At 53.3% G+C, this 18,416-nt stretch overlaps 1 protein-coding gene across 9 annotated transcripts in view; it reads right to left on the reverse strand.

Moving 5' to 3' along the window:
* The window catches only part of DLG3 (discs large MAGUK scaffold protein 3), a 79,943-nt gene that overhangs the window by 58,949 nt on the left and 2,578 nt on the right, over positions 1–18,416 (reverse strand). For 7 of the 9 annotated variants that reach the window (XR_010652142.2, XM_065846949.2, XM_071813530.1 and 4 more), the window contains exons 3-4: positions 11,678–11,826; positions 9,656–9,811 (exon numbers count right to left, since the gene is read on the reverse strand). Coding sequence is in view for 7 of the 9 variants with exons in the window: in XM_065846949.2 (XP_065703021.1) it covers positions 9,656–9,811; positions 11,678–11,826 (305 nt within the window). In the remaining 2 variants the exon portion in view is untranslated. Of the gene's footprint in view, positions 1–3,764; positions 5,087–5,124; positions 5,129–9,655; positions 9,812–11,677; positions 11,827–18,416 lie in introns of those variants that run through there. The other 2 variants (XM_071813535.1, XM_071813534.1) reach the window with 2 other exon arrangements.

The raw sequence follows: 18,416 nt of genomic DNA on the forward strand, positions 1-18,416 counted from the left end.
GCACGGGGGGGAGCAGGCCATAGGGAGATGAGCAGCAAAGGGAGGAACCAACCAAACTTGGCTCAGTCCATCAGTTGGTTCCTTAGCGCTACCACAGACCCCCATCCATCAGAAGTTTGCTATGTGCTGTGTTTGGGGCTTGTCAAGTGGAACTTGAACAGGCAGAGCCAGCTGCACACTATGGGCAAATGGGGCCGGCAGCTCCTGTGAGTGTTGAAGGGTTTGCACAGTCACGGGTGAGTGGGACAGGGCAGGATAATGAACATCTCACGCTGAGACTGTTCCTCCCCGCCACCGGCAGCGGTTCACACTGGGAAATGTACAACTGGGATAATAATAACTAGGCATACCAAGGGACTGATAACTCTCTGCACTCTCAGGGCAGTTGCCAAAGAAATTATTCTCCTCCAGGGCAAAACCATTTTCACTTTGTTAATGATCCCTGATACGTTGCCCACTGCTACTACACAGTTCCTGTATCCTCACTTGTGGCAGAAAGGATGCGAGGGTCTTCAGTAAACACCACCAGTCGCTTTCTGCAATTGAAATAATGGCCAGTGTAACATCTTCCATGGCTGCTCTGGCAGGGGAGAGAAGGTGCCTGCAGCAGAGCCATGTTCCCTCTCTATAAAGGAGAGCCTGGAGGCTCTATTTAATAGCAATCAACTGCAGCAGGCTTTATGGATTTCCTGACAGCCTGACAATGCCCACAGCCGCTCTCCCTATCACCTGGCAGGGAGGCTCCTGCCTTGTGCCGGAGCACTTGGAGCATGGGCAGGCTGTGGGCTGCCTTCCTGGGGAGCCCTGCTGCTGCACAGGCATAGCAATTACGGCACTGCCATGTCCTGTGGTCTGTGATGCCAAGTCCTTGTGTGTGCCTCATGTCCTTTAGAATAAAGCACATTTTCAGCCTAATAGAGAAGAAGAAAGGATTGAAAATGTGACCAGGACACAACTTCACCACTCCAAGCCAGAGTCAGAGCAAGGTATTTCAAAGTCTCACGTCTTTAAGAGAATGGGTTAATACTGTTTTGGTCCTGTACCTTGATCTCCAGACAGTTGTGCCTAGCGTCACTCCAACAGACATATTGTTTCCCTTCATTTTTCACTAGTCCCAAGCTGTCCCTGGGTATGCTTACACACTGAGACTTAGCGGCAGCCGAAAACACCCCACTCATGCTGTACAAGGCTGTTGGAGGTCTCCTGGCCAGCCCTGCCTAAGCTAATGTGTCCTTGGGGCCACAAAGCCCTACGAGCCAGGTCTCACAGGTTCCTCATCAGGAGCCACCCTTGCAGGAACCAGTCCTACCCTCAGAGTGGGTCAACATGTGGCTCTAAAAGAGCTGCAAGGGCTCACTCAGCACCACTCTGCTCAGATCTGTAGCTGCCCTGGGCAGCACAGACCTGCCCAAAGGGACCTTTCCCGGTATCCAGGCCCAGGGATGTACTTTCCTTGATTATTCCAACCCCGTGTGGGGGATGAGAAGGAGAACTCTGTGGGTCCACACTTTCTCTCTGCATGGCCAACCCTGCTCCAGCCTGCCCCTTCCAGACAGAGCAAAGCCCATTCAGCAGCTCCCACAGCCCCCAGCCAGTGGCTCACAGGGATACTGGTGCCTTGTCTGGGCTGTGCTACCCAGGACACACGTTCCTGCGCAGGGGACAAAAATGAATGCTGGTGTCCCTGGGATTCCCGGGCACCTGCGGTGGACTGGAGGTGGGCCCCCAGCTGGCCCTGGCCCTCCCTGCCACCACTGTCCTGTCCCCTTTAAGGGAGAAAGGGCTGCTCGGAAATTTCTGAATGGCTGACCCCTCCCCTGCCCCGCCTGCCAGTCGCTCGGCCAATCAGCGCGCGCGCCGCAGGCCCGCAGCCGGCTCACGGGCCGCTCTTAAAGGCGCAGTGCTGCCACCCGCCCGTCCCCTTTGCCGCCTGCACTCCAGGCAAAGACACGACCGTTTCGGAACCTCCGACGTGACCTTCAAACCGTGCCCAGCCGTGGGGTGAGGAGGTGTTCCCGCGGCACGGGCACATCCATACACGTGTGTTCCCAAGGAGCAACACAAGCCCTGGGTGACAGATGATTTCAAGGGATGACGTGCAGCTGCCCTGTCCCTGGTTTGGACAAGAGATGGTCGGGTCTCAGGGACTGGGCATGCACAGGGGCCAGAGTGCACAGCTGGGTTGAGTTTCACCCCAAAGGCAGCCAGACTGTGAACTCTGCCCCTGGACACAGTGTGGTGAGGGCAGGCAGCTGGGAGAGCTCTTGCTCTGAACCAAAGCAGTAATGCAGGAGTGCTCCCACAGCAGCAGAGCCCCAAAGCTTACAAAACTTCCCCACAAAAACACCCCGTGAGATTCAGCTATGCAAAATCTACCACCGCGCAGAGGGGAAATAGCTGCGCAGTATGTGCCAGGGGAGCAGGAATGAACAGTGCAGCAACAGGATTGCGACATGCTTGCAAAGCAGCAAGCAGAGCTTGCACCTGGCTTTAGCAGTGAATCCAGCTCCCGGACCAGCCCGGGTCTCCTCCTTGCACTGCAGTGCAGTGTCCCCTTACTTGCTCTGCCACAGCTCCTCCTGCAGTCTGCTGTAGCCTAGGCTGTGAAATGATCCGGCTTAAAAACACTGCTTAAAAGAGGGGGACAGCCTGGCAGGACGTTTCCACGTTTCCTGGACACAAGAGGTGGGAAGCTGGTTGTGAGGCAGGGCAAGCGACACCAGCCAGGCATGATGCTTCCCATGCCAGTGCTTTGGGCATAGATGCTAGTGTGCCCGAGTGGCGCCAGCCTTGAGAGCTATCTAGGCCACAAACTGCAGGAGGTCTTTACCTGAGCCTCGATACTTGAAATTTAGGTGCAATGTCAGTGAGGCTCCTGCAAGGTGCTTTGGACCTGCAGGCCGCAGGGCACTGGGCACTGCCCCGGAGCAAACACTCGCTTCCTGCAGCAGAGCATGAGGTGGGCTTGAAATGCTTGCACTGCTGCAGCCATGCATGCTCCAAGCCCCCAGAGCAGGCAGAGCAAAGCAAGAGGAAGCAGCAAAACCCAAGGGGAGGCAGGATAAAGCGAGAGAAGGCAGCACACAGCAGACAGCACTTTTCAAAGGGCTCATACTTGGATTCACAAGAGGGGCAATTCCCAAACCTGCATTCATCCACTGTCTTCCTGGCCCTGAAGTTCCCCTAGCTCAGCTTAAATGTAACTGCTACTACATTTATAAGGTCCTAAAATTACATTTGACCTTTTGAAGGCAACCGCCAGGCAGATGTGGCACCAGTGAAAATGAATTGGACACCCCTGCCCTAGCTGCTACCAGTGCCAGGGATAATGGATCTCTCAGCATAGCTTGATACTGATTCTTCAAATCCTAAAGACTGAAAACCTTCATAAGCAGTTACCGTGGCTGCTCTATTTATAACTGCTGGTATTGCCTCTGCTACCAGAATCCTGATTTCTGTCCAACCTGATGCCATTAAGATGCAGTGACGTTCCCCCAGCTCTAGCGCTCCAGATAGAAAGTAGCTGGCCTGCCAGGCTCTGCCTTCAAGCTTGGTTTGTTACTTTAAAAAATGGTGAGGAGAGACCATTTGTTTTGCAGAAACGCATCCAGGAGATTCGTCCTCAGCCTCCTGAGATGCTGGGGTGGCTGTGAGGGAGAGCAGAGCACAGAAGCTCTGCACTTTGAGAGGCCCTGGTTGGTTTGTGGTACGAGAGATGGGCTCCAGTGCTTCACTTTGGTCGCAGAAGGAACATGGTCAGTTACCTGACAAGGCAAATCCGGAAAGGAAGGACCTGGGTGCTGCCGTGGGGACTCTGCACCAAGGCTGAACCAGCTCATTTTGGAATCTTGATGAACAAAGCAGAGACCCAGCAGGGACAGTGTGGTTGCTCATGGAGCTCCTGGCCAAGGTGCTGAGTGGGCTGGCTCCTGTTCGGTCCCCATCCAGCTGAGATGTCTGTGAATATTTTGCTTTCAGAGATATGCATGAAACCCATCAGTATGAATCCCAGTGTGTGAGCCCCCCCAACAGTTGTGCTCGCCTGGGGATGGGCAGACACGTGCACTAAATGGAGGCAAACGAAGATGAAGCATGAATCTGGAGGGAGGATGGATGGGCTCCAGGCTTCTCTGGATGACTCTGGAGAGTGACTGTCTGTGGGACACTCCCCAAAGCCTTGCCGTCACTGTACCCTTTCCGCCAATGCACACATTTGCACCATCACAAAATACCTTCAAAACAGTGATGATGACTCGGGTGAATGGACAGACCAACAGCCCTATGTCTGGCAGGGCTTTCCTACCTTGTGCAGTCAGAAAAGACTTGTGATCTGCCAAGGTTCTTGGTTTTGCTTCTGGTTTTAGACAGAAAGTCCCCAAATACAGTAGGAACAGGTGGCCACACATGAGCCTTTGGTTTGCCAGCCTAGTGGGTCTACTTACTTCTTCATCCTTTGCTGAAGCTGTATAGTGAGCTGGGAGAACCAAGGGCTATGCATCTTCTTGTTCATCTCGGCAGCAGGAATAGCAAGAGCCTCTAGTAAAGCTGAGGTCATTCAACCCCAAAACGTCCACTGAAGTGACAGTTCTTACAGACACAGCCCATGCTGACCCCTCTCTGTGCAGCAGCATCCTCAGGACACAGGCAGCTGGCTGCCCAGCTGGGTGTTCGTGCTGTGCTGGGCTGATGTGTGGTTCAGTCTGAGGATATTACTGCAGACAGACACCCTCTTGGCTTCAGCACTTTGTCTTTCGAACCTGTGTCTGTAATGCTGAAACACAACACTGCTGGAGAGCATCTGAATGCAGGGCCCTAAAGCAACCTGCAGGCATAAAGCAGCTCAAGTAACACCAGGGCAGCAGCTGGGTCCTCTGGGCTGTGGGTTGCTGCTTTTGTCTCTGCTTCTCCTAAAACTGAACATGCTCTCAAAGGTGCATGGGGCTGCAATGGGGAGGTGGGGTCTCTCTGGGAGCTGGCTGCTCCTCTGCTTCCAATGCTTAAGTATTAGCCACCTTCCAGGATTTTGTGGTCGAAAGGGCTGATACTGATGGGCTTGAGCTGAGATAAAGCAGTGGCCAGTCTGGCTTGCAGTGATGGCTCTGGCTGCCTGCCCAGCCAGCCCACAGAGAGCCCACAGTAGGGCACGTGCAACCAAGCAACCTCGTGAGGGAACCTCTTGAGGGGGCTGCATTAATTGTCAGACATTCACCTGCATCAGAGACCAGCTTCATTTCCCTGACGCTCCTTGCAACAGCAAACAGCTGCTTTGTGCTTCCCCTCTCACACACCTTGCAGAGAAAATGAAGAGCGATGGGGCTGCAGCCAGGGCAGGGGAGACTGAATTGCTTGCAGGGGGCATTTCTGCAGCTGCAGCACCTGCCACACACCAGCATCATCCTGACCTGCTGCAGGTGCCCAGAGCCACTCCTGACAGGCAAATGTGCAGAGTACAGGAACGCCCTTCTCTTTGGCCAAAGGCAAAATGGGAAAGAGGAAAAAACACTCAAGAGGACGAGGGAAGCAGACAGCCGGTCACCACGCTGGTGGCACAGCGTGCCTTTCTCTGCCAAATCCCCTGGGCGACCTCCATGAACCTTTTTGGCACTTGATCTGTGGGTTATAGGACAGACGGATGCATCTTCTTCAGTGGCAGGTGCAGCAGGGAGGGTTCCTAACACCCTGACAGGGTGTTTCTGCAGAGCTGGGCTGTGTCCTTACTGGGATGCAGGGAGGTAAGGGGACACTTCTGGCCTTGGTCCAGCAGGGCTAAAGCCCAGCTCGCACCTGGCACGCTGCAGGCATGCCGAGTGGCACCCCACACAGCCACTGCCTGCGAGAGCAGCAGCACACCCCACCAGCAAGGTTTCCTATTCATCGGTGATCTCGGAGCACACACGGAATGTCTGTCCCCTGAAGCAGTCTCGCTGGCTCTCTCCATCACGTTAAGACCTGCTGTTTCTCAGTGTCAGCTCTTGGGCTGAGCGAGGACAGAGCCACGGCGTTGGCGTTGGGCAGCGAAGCGATGAAACCCTTGGCAAGCAGGAGGGAAGGAGGGACACACGGGCAGGCAGCCGTGGGAGGGACAGCATTGCACTGGCGTGATGACAGAAATGAAGTCAGAGAGGCTGCAGAGCTGTGCGAGGAGGCAGGAGAGGGTGGCAGGGGAAGAGCAGCTTGTCCTCGCAGGCGCAGAGTTTCTGCTCATCAGCAGCATTGTTCTTCTTTCATTTATCTTTACAGCTGGCTGCTCTCTGCTCCCTGCATGGAGGATGAGAACGGTGTTTACTGAGAGGAGCAGCCTTCCTGCCAGCCTGTGGGTGTAGGCGAACAGCACTGGCCACGGGAGCATCCTCATGGGTCTTCCCAATGCAGATGCTCACAAGCCCTCAGCAGTCCTGCTAAGGCCACCACTGGACTCAGGGAAAGATTGAAACGGAGGATTCAGCAAATAAAACCCCACAAACCCCAGAGCACAGGCAGGATTGTGCCTCTGAGTGCCTCAAAGGGGCACTACGGCTGGCCAAGTCCCTTTGCTCTTGCCCTGTTGAGGGATGAACATCCACTTTCTCAGGGAGGGATGGTTTCAGCCCACTCAGCCTTGCCGTCAGGAAGCACATGTTGTTGGTGTCTTTACTGGTCACACTTCCTTTGCAGCAGCTATTTGCACACCACAGGGCTACTTGGAGTGCACACATATCCTTGCCAGCAGACAGAAAATATCCTGTTCCTGGAAGTGTTTGTGCAGAGAGGCAATTTATTTCTCATGCGTCTTCCTGGCCAAAGCAGGTTACGGTGGCTTTTGCTCTGCTATCACCATCAGGGAGAGCTGCAGGCAGGGGACCGGACAAAGCCAGGAGAATAGAAAACAGATTTACATTGATGGATGTGATAAGAGAATTGCACTTACTTTGGACAGGACAAGCCAGTTCATCATCTTGCCTTTTATCAGTGGCAGGGTGTCCACTAGAGTTCGTGTTCCTGGTCTGATAGCATCAGGGGGGCAGCTGATTTGCCTTGCAGCTGGTGCTCCCCTGCCCTAGCATTAAATATCACCTATCATAAAAACCTCCCCAGTTCTTCCAAGTGCCATTTGCCATCTCAAGTGTTTTCCTGAAACCCACTTTGGAAGTGCCCATGGCAAAAAGCACACATGGAAGGCTGAGGAGCAAGAAGTCACTGTGGAGGTGGGCAGGAGCTAGGTGTGTAGGTGTTACCCAGCCCCAACACTGTCCTGCACACTGGCACTGTTGAGAACCGACACAGGAAGTGATGCTGGGCAGAAGCTGAGGTGTCCTCAGTGCCTTCACGCAGGTGTGAGGGATGAGAAGCAGGGCCTGTGCTGTGGTCCATCGGCAGAGCCTGCCCCAGGTACAGCTGATCCCATCTCATGGTCTGGATCGCTGACATTGGGATCTGCTGGAAATGTTCCCGCTCCACTGAGGCAAGGCCTGTGTTCAGTGATGCAGATGACATCTCAGGGAACAGGCTCATTGCTGTGTCAAAGGCCCCTGTATCCCAGCACAGGGGATGCTGCAGAGGAGCAGTGCTTGAGCCTGCAGCTCTCCAGCACCACTTGGTCCCAATTTCCAGGAAAGCTGCTGGGTGTCCACATATATCTGAGCTTCAGGCAGGACTACAGGCATGGCTAAGCTCAGCACTGAACACTACCATCCTGACGTTTTTTCCCCTCCAGGTCCTTATTCTGCCTGTGTGCAGGCTGTGAAGTGGCCATCTGGCACAGGCTGTCCAGAGAGATGCCCCATCCCTGGAAACATTCAAGGCTGGGCTGGATGGGGCTCTAAGCAACCTGGTCTGGCTGAAGATGTCCCTGCTCATGGCAGGGGTGCTGAACTAGACAACCTTCGAAGGTCCCTTCCAACCCAAACTATTATATGATTCTTTCATCTTCTGGGATGAAAGATGCTGCAGATGAGAGAGCCCTGCCAGCGCACAGCCCTCCCAGAGCCCTGTCCTGCCCACCCCAGTCCCCACCACTCCTTCCCTCTCGGGGCAGTGACCCCTGCTCTGAGCCAGCAGCTGTGTTGTCCCCACGGATGGGGGACCCGGAAAGCACCGGTGCCCGGCGCAGAGGACCGGCTCCTGACCCATATCAACATAGGCTGAGGAAGGAGGAGGCTGAAAATGAAAAAAAGCTTCAGAAAAGAATGACAGGAATTATTTCAGGGCTGGAACAACCTGCCTCACACTGAGTGAGTGAGTGAAGAAGCCAATCTGTTTAGTTTATCTAAGGGAAAGTTAAGAGGGAACTTAGACGCATCTATAAATACCTACATGTTGGGAACGTTTCTGATTGCCACAGCCCTTTATCCTAGCAAACAAAGGCAGCAAAATTTCCTGGGGCTGGGACTTAAAGCGAGAGAAATCCAGGCTAACAGCAAAGTGCAGATTTTTTAATGGGAAGGATAAATACCCATCAGGTCAGCCAGGCTGGGCACACAGCAGATTTCCCATCGCATGAAATCTTAGAATCAAAGCTTGGTGGCTGCTGCTAAAGGAGACATTGCAACAGTCAGACATTTGGGGCTGGATGCAAGGGCTGCTGCACTCCACAGCCTGGGACAGTTAGGAAGAAAACCCCTTAAAATGTGACTGTTCCCAACAGATCACGCTCTGCCCCATTGTGTGTTTTGCCCCATGACTGCCCCACCTGCGGTCGTGGTTCCCTCTCCCTGGTGAACAGAGACCAGCAGCCAAGCTCATCCTCCTGTTGCGTTCAGAAAACCATTGTCCCACCCTTCCAAAACTGGCAAAGATTTGGTGAATGTTTGGAAACAGAGAGAATGGCAAGAGCAAAAGGAGAAATTGAACAGTAAGGGGAAAAAATGGGGCATTACCCATTTTATTGCAGTCCAGAATAAGAAGAGAAACATTTAAAAAGGAGAGGAAAGAAGCAGTGCAATTTTTGTATTTAAAGTATTCTGGAAGAAGACTTTGACTTAGCAAACAAGCGTTATTTCAAACTATGCCAAAGAAAACAACATTTTCATACAATTTTAAATCTGCAGTGAGCTGCATCCATCCCAGCCACTCCACCCCTCCCAAAAGTGCATTTTGCCCTTCGCTTGTCCCTAAAACTCCCTTTGAATGCGGAGCCCAAGCGATGCACTCGCACCAGGAGGAAGCTGAGATTTATGATGCACATCCAAATAAACGGTGTCTCCAGGTAAATAAGACAACAGAAAACAAAGCTCCTGGTAAGCTGAGGAATGGACCTGCCATTTAAGAGCTCAGAGAAAAATAAAATAAGGAAATCTGCAATGTGGGAGTGTGCCAGTGCGGGGGTGAGAACGATGGGGCTGGGAGGATTTCCAGCTCCACGCAGCCTCTTTATTTCTGCACCACATCCCCCTGCCCTCTGAGCCCTAAGGGCTGACACCAGGCCACAGTAAGTGCTAATGTGAGGGGACAATTTTGGTGTCATCCAGCCCCCTGGCACAGGTGACTGCTGGATTTCCTAGTCTGAGCATCACCAGAGTAGCCATGAGGAAACACTGCCAGCCCCAGGGGAAGAAAACGCCTCCCCAGCACCATCCCCACAGTGCTATGGGGACACGGCCCCAGTGCTGTCCCCTCAGTGCCAGCCGCCGGCTGGGCTTGCCGGGGGGGATGTGGTGTGGGGCGCACGGAGGCTCACCTGGAGCAGGGTGCTGCGAGAGCCCAGCACCAGGCTGCAGACGCTGGCTGGTGCCTCTGTCCTCCGTGCTGTCACCCTCACCAGCCGCGGTGGCGTCCCCGGCGCGCTGTCCCCAGCCCCTGTGAGAAGGCTCTGCTCAGCATCCTGGGATGGATCCTGAAATGAGACAGGGGCTACATGTGGGCAGGGCAGCCCAGCTGCCTCCAGGCCCTCATGCTGCTTCTGGAAGGGCCAAAATGAGCTCTCCCCCATGCAGGGGGGCTCATCCTGCCTTCGGTGAGCATGCCCCTGTGACAGCCTGCACTACCGCTGGCCCATGAGCAGGGGTCACTGCAGGTGACAAAGCCTGGCAGGCAGGCTGAGGAAAAGTTTCTTCTTGTGGTTCACCAGTCGGTTTAGCACAGCATAGATTTCATCCCCATGCAGAATATACTGTTCCCAATCTTTTTCAATCCATTTGTATATCAACTCTTTCACATGTACATCTCTAACAGCATCAGCCATATCGCTGTAAAGATACACCTGGTCAAACTCAATGCTATGAGTTATGAAGTAATCAATAACTGAAGAGAGCAGCATCATTTCAGGAAGAGAAAAAATGTCCATAAACTGCTTAAGTGACAGATCCTTGCCATAGAAGTCACTCATCTGGTACAGGAGGATGTACTGTGTACCATGCAGCTCCATGTTGCATTTCACGTTTCAGCAATGCAAGATGCCTCAAACATATTTTTTGGAGAAAGGAGGAGGGATTCAATGGCATTGATGGGCTTGGGCTGCGTTCAGCACAGGGAAGCCCCAAGACCAGCTGTTTTGCTCATCCCCCTGAGTTTAGGGCACTGTGCAGGGAGCAGGACCACCCCTCATGCCAGCTGTGCCAGGCCCACAGCTGCTTCCCCATTGTTTCCACAGTGATTTTTAAATGTCCTTATTGACTGTCACATCTCCTTGGGGCCTCACGGACTGGCCTGGCTGCAGAGACCAGTGGCTGTTGCCAGCAGGTCTTGCTGATGGGTGGACCAAGGCTACAGGAAACCCAAAAAACCAAAGTGGGATCCCACTACCTACAGTATAACACCACTAAAAACTTCTTCAGAAACATAGACTAGATCTGCAGGGTTGCCTTAACTAGAGGGACTGTTAATGTAAAGGCAGTCAAGAAAAAATGCAACTAAAATGGTTCCTGAGTCAGTGGGTAGTTTTGTCTCCCCCTGGTCTTGATCACCAAACTCCTTTACAACGTTCCCCATCAGGAGATGTCATCCCTGTGTGCTACTCAGATTTGGTGTTCCCACAGGTACATGATGGGAAGCCAGATCAATCTGTGAAATATGGTGTTTATCTGATAGGGTTATTTCACCAAAAGGAGGAATCCGCAAATATTGCACTCAAATATTCCTGTATCCCCAGTTCAGGTGGACCCCGCAGCATCCCGTGGCAAGGCATAAGGCAGTGAGAGTGGGTCAGGGAAAAAGCCTGCAAAGGCACAAGGTAATTTTATTTACCTTGGTGCCTTTGCTATAACTGAGTCCCTACTGCTCAATTCCTGTCTCCCCACCTGGTGCCGTATCTTTTAAAAGGCTGTTGAAAATTAAAGAGAATGCAAATAAGAGAGACAGAAGTTACCTGAGAGCTGGGAAAAAAAAATCCTGAAAAGGGAAACTTAAAAGACTCAGCCTACTTCACTTATCAAAAGCAGCCTGCGAGGTGGCTAGATCAGAGAGCTGAAATGTCTCTGTGGGAAACAGTGTCAGACGGGAGCAACTAATCCAGCTGCAACAGCAGAGCAGCAACCCGAGCTGGAGCTGAAGCTATTTGCATTAGGGGTAATTCAATTAACACTTGTGAACCAGAGAAGTTGCCTCATTAATGAGATGAGCTATGACAGAGGACATGTGGGAACACCCTGGGTGCGAGGTGGCTGGGCTGTGGTGGCCAGCAGCCCCCCATGTCCCCTGCCTCCCCCTTGGTGCAGGAGGCGCAGGCTCTGGCCCCACAGCACCATGCCGGAGCAGCTCTTACCTCAGGGAGGTTTTGGGGCTCTCTGGGTATGACTGTGGAGCTGGGTTTGCTGGCCCCGTGCTGCTGCCTGGCTGTGTCACCACGTGCATCCCGGCTGGGAAGCTGCAGGGGTGCGGAGCGCAGCGTGAAATCGTAGAATTCATGGATATCTGCAAAACAGTGTGAGAAAAATCCACAGGACCGGGCAGGCAGCAGGATGTCCTCCGTGGGGTGAAGCACCTGTGCCCAGCCACTTGGACCCTAGAGCATCATACATCTGAGCCCTCTGTGAGAGGGTGGCACGTGGGTGAAGGGCTAGGACAGGGCTCTGCTGGCTCCTCACCCTTGCTGTGCTGCCCACCATGCCCTCCCCGGCAAGACAAGAGGTGCAATGTGGAGCCTGGCTGAGGGCACAGCGCCTCACAGCTGTAGAAAGCACAGACATTTCCACGAAGTGATGACCATATGCTTCATGGGGACTAAAAGCAAATTGTGCTCAGCAACAACAATCATAAACCCACCCCATCCCTCTCTTTTCCAGACTGCGTCAGCCCCATGCGTGGTCCCATGCCCCTTCTGCTCTGAGAAGCCTCCTGCACCAGGCAGCCCCTGGTGCTGCTGGGCTTTTTCCTCCCCAGTGCCCATGGACTGTGGAGGGGCCCTCTTCCCACGGGAGCAGGCAGAGAGGGCACTGGGACAGCAGGCTCACGGTGTACAAGCTCTAAAGCGGGTGGCTAAGGCTGTGTTATCTCCAGCTCCTTCCCCGATAAATTCCCTCTTCTCACCTGGCATGATACTACCTGTGCACTGCCACAAGCAGAGGCCAGGTATCCTCGCTCTGGGCTCCAAGGACCCGAGGCTGCTGCTGTAAATCATAGTGGCTCTGGAGAGAGGTGTGAGGGTGAGGGTGTCCCAGCACTCGCTGCTCTAGAGACAGTTACGGGGTCACAGCAGGACCTGATGGCAGCTGCTGCCCAGGTGTAGCTCCAGAGGGGCTGTGGGAGCCCAAACCCTCTCTTATCCCTTGTCAACAGTGTTTTACCTTCTCCCTGTCACATGTGAAGGATTGTAGGAGCAGCAGGGCTGCAGTCGGCTTCATTCCTCCCTAAGGAAGCCCCCACTGCTGCACACTCAGGCAGCTGCCGCCCCCAGCTCATCTCCAGAGCCTGGACAGACATGGACCTCCAGATCTAGCACCTCTGTAGGAACAACAGCAGCCAATACACCCATTGCAGAAGTGCTTAATTTCAGAAAGGGAACTACATCAAAAGTGAGCAGCTTTTTTTTTTTTTTTTAAATGAAGAAACAGGTAACAAAGAGGGTAAAATATTTGTGGGAGGCACTGAGCTAATTTAGGGAGACCCCACTGGGACATCAGAGCAAACACACAATGCCTGGCCAGAGAACACTGTAAAGGCAAAAGGGAGGAAAGCAAGGCTCAACTGCAGGGGAAGGGAGGCTATTAAAAGCAAGAAGACATTCATCTAAACAGCTGAAGCTGCATCCAAATGAGAAAACCAGAAAGAGTGGTAAATGCTGCCAGGTTAAAGGTAAAGCTCCAAAAGGTCAGCCAAAAGAGTGTGGTAAATGCCTTGCAAAAGTCATAAAAAAAGTAATAAATCCCTTCAAGCATCTGGGAAACAGGAAGCCTGGTGGAGTCATGGCAGCATAAATAAGCACATGTTGTGAGGAAAGCTGCAGCAGGAACCTGAGTTCATTTTCTGTACCTGCATCTGCTGTGGAGGAGGCTGGAGAGCCCCTCCTCTGCCAGCGACCCCAAGGGCAAGTCATGGGTCTCAGCTCCAGGGGGACACGGCCACTCCCCGGGCGCTCCCTGGCAGCTCAGGGTTGAAATAGTTGCACCAGCTCTTTGGTGTGCACCTTCTCACCTGAAACTGTGCCATGTCGCAGCACCACGGGCTATTAAATGCCCACTTTATGAAGATGTCCAAAGGGAATCTGGTGAGCACTGGGCAGCGTTAAGCAGGGACCTGCTGAACACCGCCTGAAGCTATTTCCCAGGGAGGTTTTCACAAAGCAGGACTGCACCCCCAGACGCAAATCCCCATCCTCTCCCTGTGCTTAACTACATACTGCAGCAGCACATCCACTATTGCAGACAGGATGGGGAGCAGCATTAACCCCCAGCATCCAGCTCCTGGGGGCTTCCTGGTGACCTCCCAGACATGGAAAAAGCTGCTATAAATCTCGGCTGCCGGCAGAGTGGCTTTAAGTCCACAGGGAGGCCAGCCAGGCTGTACAGCCACCCAAGTCCAGGGAGCACTGTGCCACTGCCTGGCTTCGATGCCACTTCTGGAGCTGCTGCTTCTTGCTGCATCATTGCCAGGCTCTGTCCTGTGCCCTGGGAGAAATGGGACAGCGGCAATGATGGGAGGTGTAGGAGCCCCCACATCCACCCACTGCACCTGGGGCATCCCCTCCCCAGCGCCCTAAGGTGCCAAGCGTGGCAGCTCCCAAAGCCCTCCCAAATCAGCCATGAGGTCACGGCAAGCAGTCACTGCACAGCCAAACAAACAGGACTTTGTTTTCATGAAAAAACATCTCTCCCTCTGGTTATAAAAATAGTCATTGCGTAACGGGATAGCAGGGGCTCATGGCTGCGTGGATTATGCTTGGAATGCACAAAACTTTGCAAAAATGAAAACAGGATTTGAACAGCCCTGTCACAGGGGTGCACTGATGCTGGTGTCCCTGTTTGTCACCCATCTCCTGCAGGAACACAGCCTTGGGCAGCCAAGCTGGCAAGGCACCTATGGAGTGGGAAGCTTGTCCTCCGAAGGAGCCGCTCTCCACCTCCGAAAACCTCAGCCCATTTTAGATGCTTGCCAGGAGAAGGAACCTTTGCTAGCACTAGGAATTGGAGGAGTTTGAGGACCAGGGGACAGGATTCAGGCAGTAAAGGATGCAGCCATAACAGGTGTACATTTTAGGGTGCATATGGTATTAAAGATAATCTAAGCATATTCTGTTTCCTTCATTTCTTACGGGCATCACAAGTTGCACACAAGTCTGCCTCACCTGAAGTACTTTAAAAGCAGCACTACCTGAAAAGCCTTAGCAAGAGGATGTAGTAGCAAAAGGAAGAGCAACTCAAGATTTACAGAAATTAGAGTCTGTCTAACGATTTCCACCTGGGATCAATACGTCAAATAAATATCACTAAATATTTCTGTAGCACCAGGATCCAAGGGCTAACGCAGCACCCTTGTGCCAGCTGGTACACACACTTCCAGAAAATGACACTTCTTCTCCACCACGTGCACTGTCCTCAGCTGTGTCACCGCAGGTTTAGCCCAAGCAGAAACTCCAGCCTCACCTCAGCCTCCCGCTGCCGTAGAGAGGATTCACACATACAGCTGCCACAGCAGAGCTTTCAAGCAAGCTGCGAGTTTCCATCATTGCCTATGCCCTAATTTGCAAGAGGAGTTGTCCTCAGGGCTGGGAATCCTCCAGATTCCTCCAGTTTTCCACCCTGGCTCCTGCACCCACCTGGTGAAGCCACAACCACCATCCCCAGTGATGATGCTGGTGAGCCAAGTTCCCAGCTGGAATTTTGTGCCCAGGGAAGCACTGTGGGTCAGCAACCGCCTGCCTCTCCTCCTGCCTGTGCAACAGCAGGGCTTTCCAGGAGGAACCTTTTTTGGGGTAGGCTGCAGGGAAAGGCTGGGAACCCAGAAAGACCTCATTAGGGTCTGTGCCAGCCACTGCTGGGGCACAGGAGCAGAGCAGAGCCCCAGAGGGCTTTCAGGAGGAGTGATGCCCTTGGGGCTGCTGGCAGCCGGGGTGGCCAAGTGGACACAAGCTGTGCCTGTCCACCCAGCTCTGCCTGCTGCAAAGGGCACAACAGCCCCTTTCAGGAATGAAAGGTCAGGGAGCTGCTTTTGTATCTGAGCCCTGTCCTCCCCAGCAGCATGAGACACCAAGCATCTCCCCGAGGGGCTGCAGGGAGGGAAAGCAGAGCCATGATAGCTCCAGCCCAGCTGCAGGATCCCCAAGCCCAGGCTCCTCGAGCGCCCTTTCGCTGGGCTGTTTCCCTGCAAGTCACGCGCTTGGCTCCGTGGCCTCAGACGCAGGGAGAGAGGGGCCAGGAGGAGGGAGACAGCACAGCCTGTTTTCCCTCTGCGCCGCCAAGGAATTTCTTTTGTGCGGAGCAGTGGTTGACGCATTCCAGTGCAGAGCAGCTCCTGCACTGCTGCGCTGAGCCAGCTGACACCGTCACCCACCAGGGCAGGAGCCATCCTGGCAAAGCCAGCCTGCCCCAGGGCACCGGCAACTCCTGGGAGAGAGAGTTGAGTCTGGCACGGTGGTCACAAGGATTTAAGGGGCTGTGTTGTGCTCGGGTCTGGCAGAAAACAGTGCGTGCGCAGAGCCACACTGGGCACGATGACAGTGACAGATAAATCCAGCCATGGACACCACATAGGCTTTATCTGAACATCCCAGAGGATGCTCCCCTGGAACTGGGAAAACTGGGGCTTTTCGAGTCCACTAAACAGCTTATTCTTAAAAAAAAAAAAAAAAAAGGCAAATGAAAAGCCACATCTGTGGTATTTTTCATGTGGGTCAACTTGGCAAACTCCATGACACTTGGCACTTCTAGTAGCTCTACTATGGCATAATGCATTTTGGTGTTCAAACTCAAGCCTGCCAACACATCTTAGGAGAACACTACCAGTAGGAGCATGCAAGCTGAGAACAGGGATATACCATGCTCATGCATTCATGTTCCCCAGGGGCTGAAAAAAAAAAGCAGGCCCAGGTTTCTGAGAGGCTGCAAGAGGAAAGGTCTCTGCAAGCTGGGACCTTCCTGGAGACAGAAGCATCTAGCATGGTGTGGGACAGCAAGATGGGAGCCTCTGCGCTGGGAGGACTACCCATGGCTCTCCTGAAAATCCTTCTCCCTCAGACAAACTCCAAACCAGCTCTGTGACTCAGAGCAAACTTCAGACAGAGACACAGCAGCTCACGGGGAGAAGGGAGTGAAAAGCAAATAAAATAGAAATGTTCCATCATTCTCCCAGAGCTGTCACCATGCTCCAGTGGGTCCAGACTATGGACATTGAGTGACCTCAGTATGTGCCCACTGTGTGCGGGCACAGCAAGCACACAGCCGGACACCGCACCACACGTGTTGACGCAGAGACAGAGGAATTCACAAACCCACGCTCTGGTGGGGGGAAGGAAGTAATTAATGCAAATTCCTAGTTATGTAAACACATCTAGAGAAAGCTCGCTCTGGCACAGGGAACTAATATCCTGTTAAACCAGTTGAAAAGGTCACCAGCAATCAAGCAACACTCCCTGGTGCCAGTGCTGACAGGACACCAAGACAGACGGCTCAGAACAGGGAAGCCTGAGCAGCCTCCACGTGCCAGCGTGCAAACGCAGCCAGCTCGGCATGCGTGCAGACGTGTTCTCTCCAGCTATGCTCTCTTCACAACGCTTTTGCACTAACGTAACAGCCCTGGGCTTTGGAAAAGCTGCTTTGCTGCCTTCACACAGCCCTGGGGAGGACTGGGGGACCACACACAAGCAACCGGGGTGTTGGGCTGGTATCAGGTTTGCCAAAGCAATCACAGCCCCGCTGGGGACCACTACCTTTTAGTGTGGGCCTAAATATGGGCTGGGGATCATTTTGAGAGTGATTTGTGTAAATGAAGAGGCAAGAAAGGAGATGCACTCTGGTCCCTTCGGCATGGGGGCCTCACTGCACTGGGGAGCCCTCCCGTTTCTGTGTGTCTCTGCTGCTGATGGCACAGAGTCCCAGTGCAAGCCCTGCACAAGCACACACTGGGGTTGAAAGCCTCCAGGTGATGCTCCAGCAGCAAGAACAAGGAAAGGAGAGAATAAAATAGCTCAAGACACACTGCTCATCCCATGATTGCATTACATTTTCAATGGATAACCTGAAGCAGAGGAGCTGCTGGCAACTAGAGGTTCTGTGGTCACTGAAATGAGTCTCTGGTTGCCGAGGTGCAAAAAGGCAAGAGCTGTCAAGAAGGGAGAGTCATGGCAATGGTGAGGGGGAGCAATGGGGCTGAGACAGCCTTGGGTCAAAACACACCAAGTACGAGGAACAGACCACACATGGAGCTCTGCATCCCAGGCCCAGGTCCTCCTCTGGGGCACAGAGCTTCTAGAGGGCTTTCCCTTCCTTCCCAGCAGGGAAACTTGGCTTCTGCCCTGGGAGCCCCAGGAATGGAAATAGCCAGGGCTGTGTGTGCTTCCCTGAGGGCCACAGGGAGTGGGACTTAAGGAGAGGAGCTGAACGGGAGTTCCCGCCCCTCTCAGCACACTACAGCTTCTGCAAACGGTTCTCTGGGATTACCTCCAATATTAGTGCCCTAAGTGAACCCACACAGCCAGCATCTGGTCTCCTCTGGCAGAGGATGGAGCTGAGCAACTTCAGAGTCCAAAACCATCGATTTTTGTTTTTCTAAAAGATATACTTCACAAAGAAAGTACATTTTCAAATTACCTTGTTCAGCAAGAGAGCTGTGCATCTTGCACGGAGTTGTGTAGCATGGCAAGACTCCAGCTGTGTTTGTCTAAATCCACATGGAGAACTTTATGCTGTGTTCCAAACGGCTTTTCTGTGGTGCCCAGCCCCAAGAAAGCCTTGCTGTCAAGTCTGTTTCTTGTGTGCAATGGAGCCACTTGCGCAGTGTGTTACTCGCAAGTGCTCATAGGTCTAAGCACAAGGAAGGCCAGGATACCTCAAAAGGAGCTGGATACATGT

This window comes from Patagioenas fasciata, chromosome 11, assembly GCF_037038585.1.
Source record: "Patagioenas fasciata isolate bPatFas1 chromosome 11, bPatFas1.hap1, whole genome shotgun sequence".
In the NCBI taxonomy this organism is placed as follows: domain Eukaryota; kingdom Metazoa; phylum Chordata; class Aves; order Columbiformes; family Columbidae; genus Patagioenas; species Patagioenas fasciata.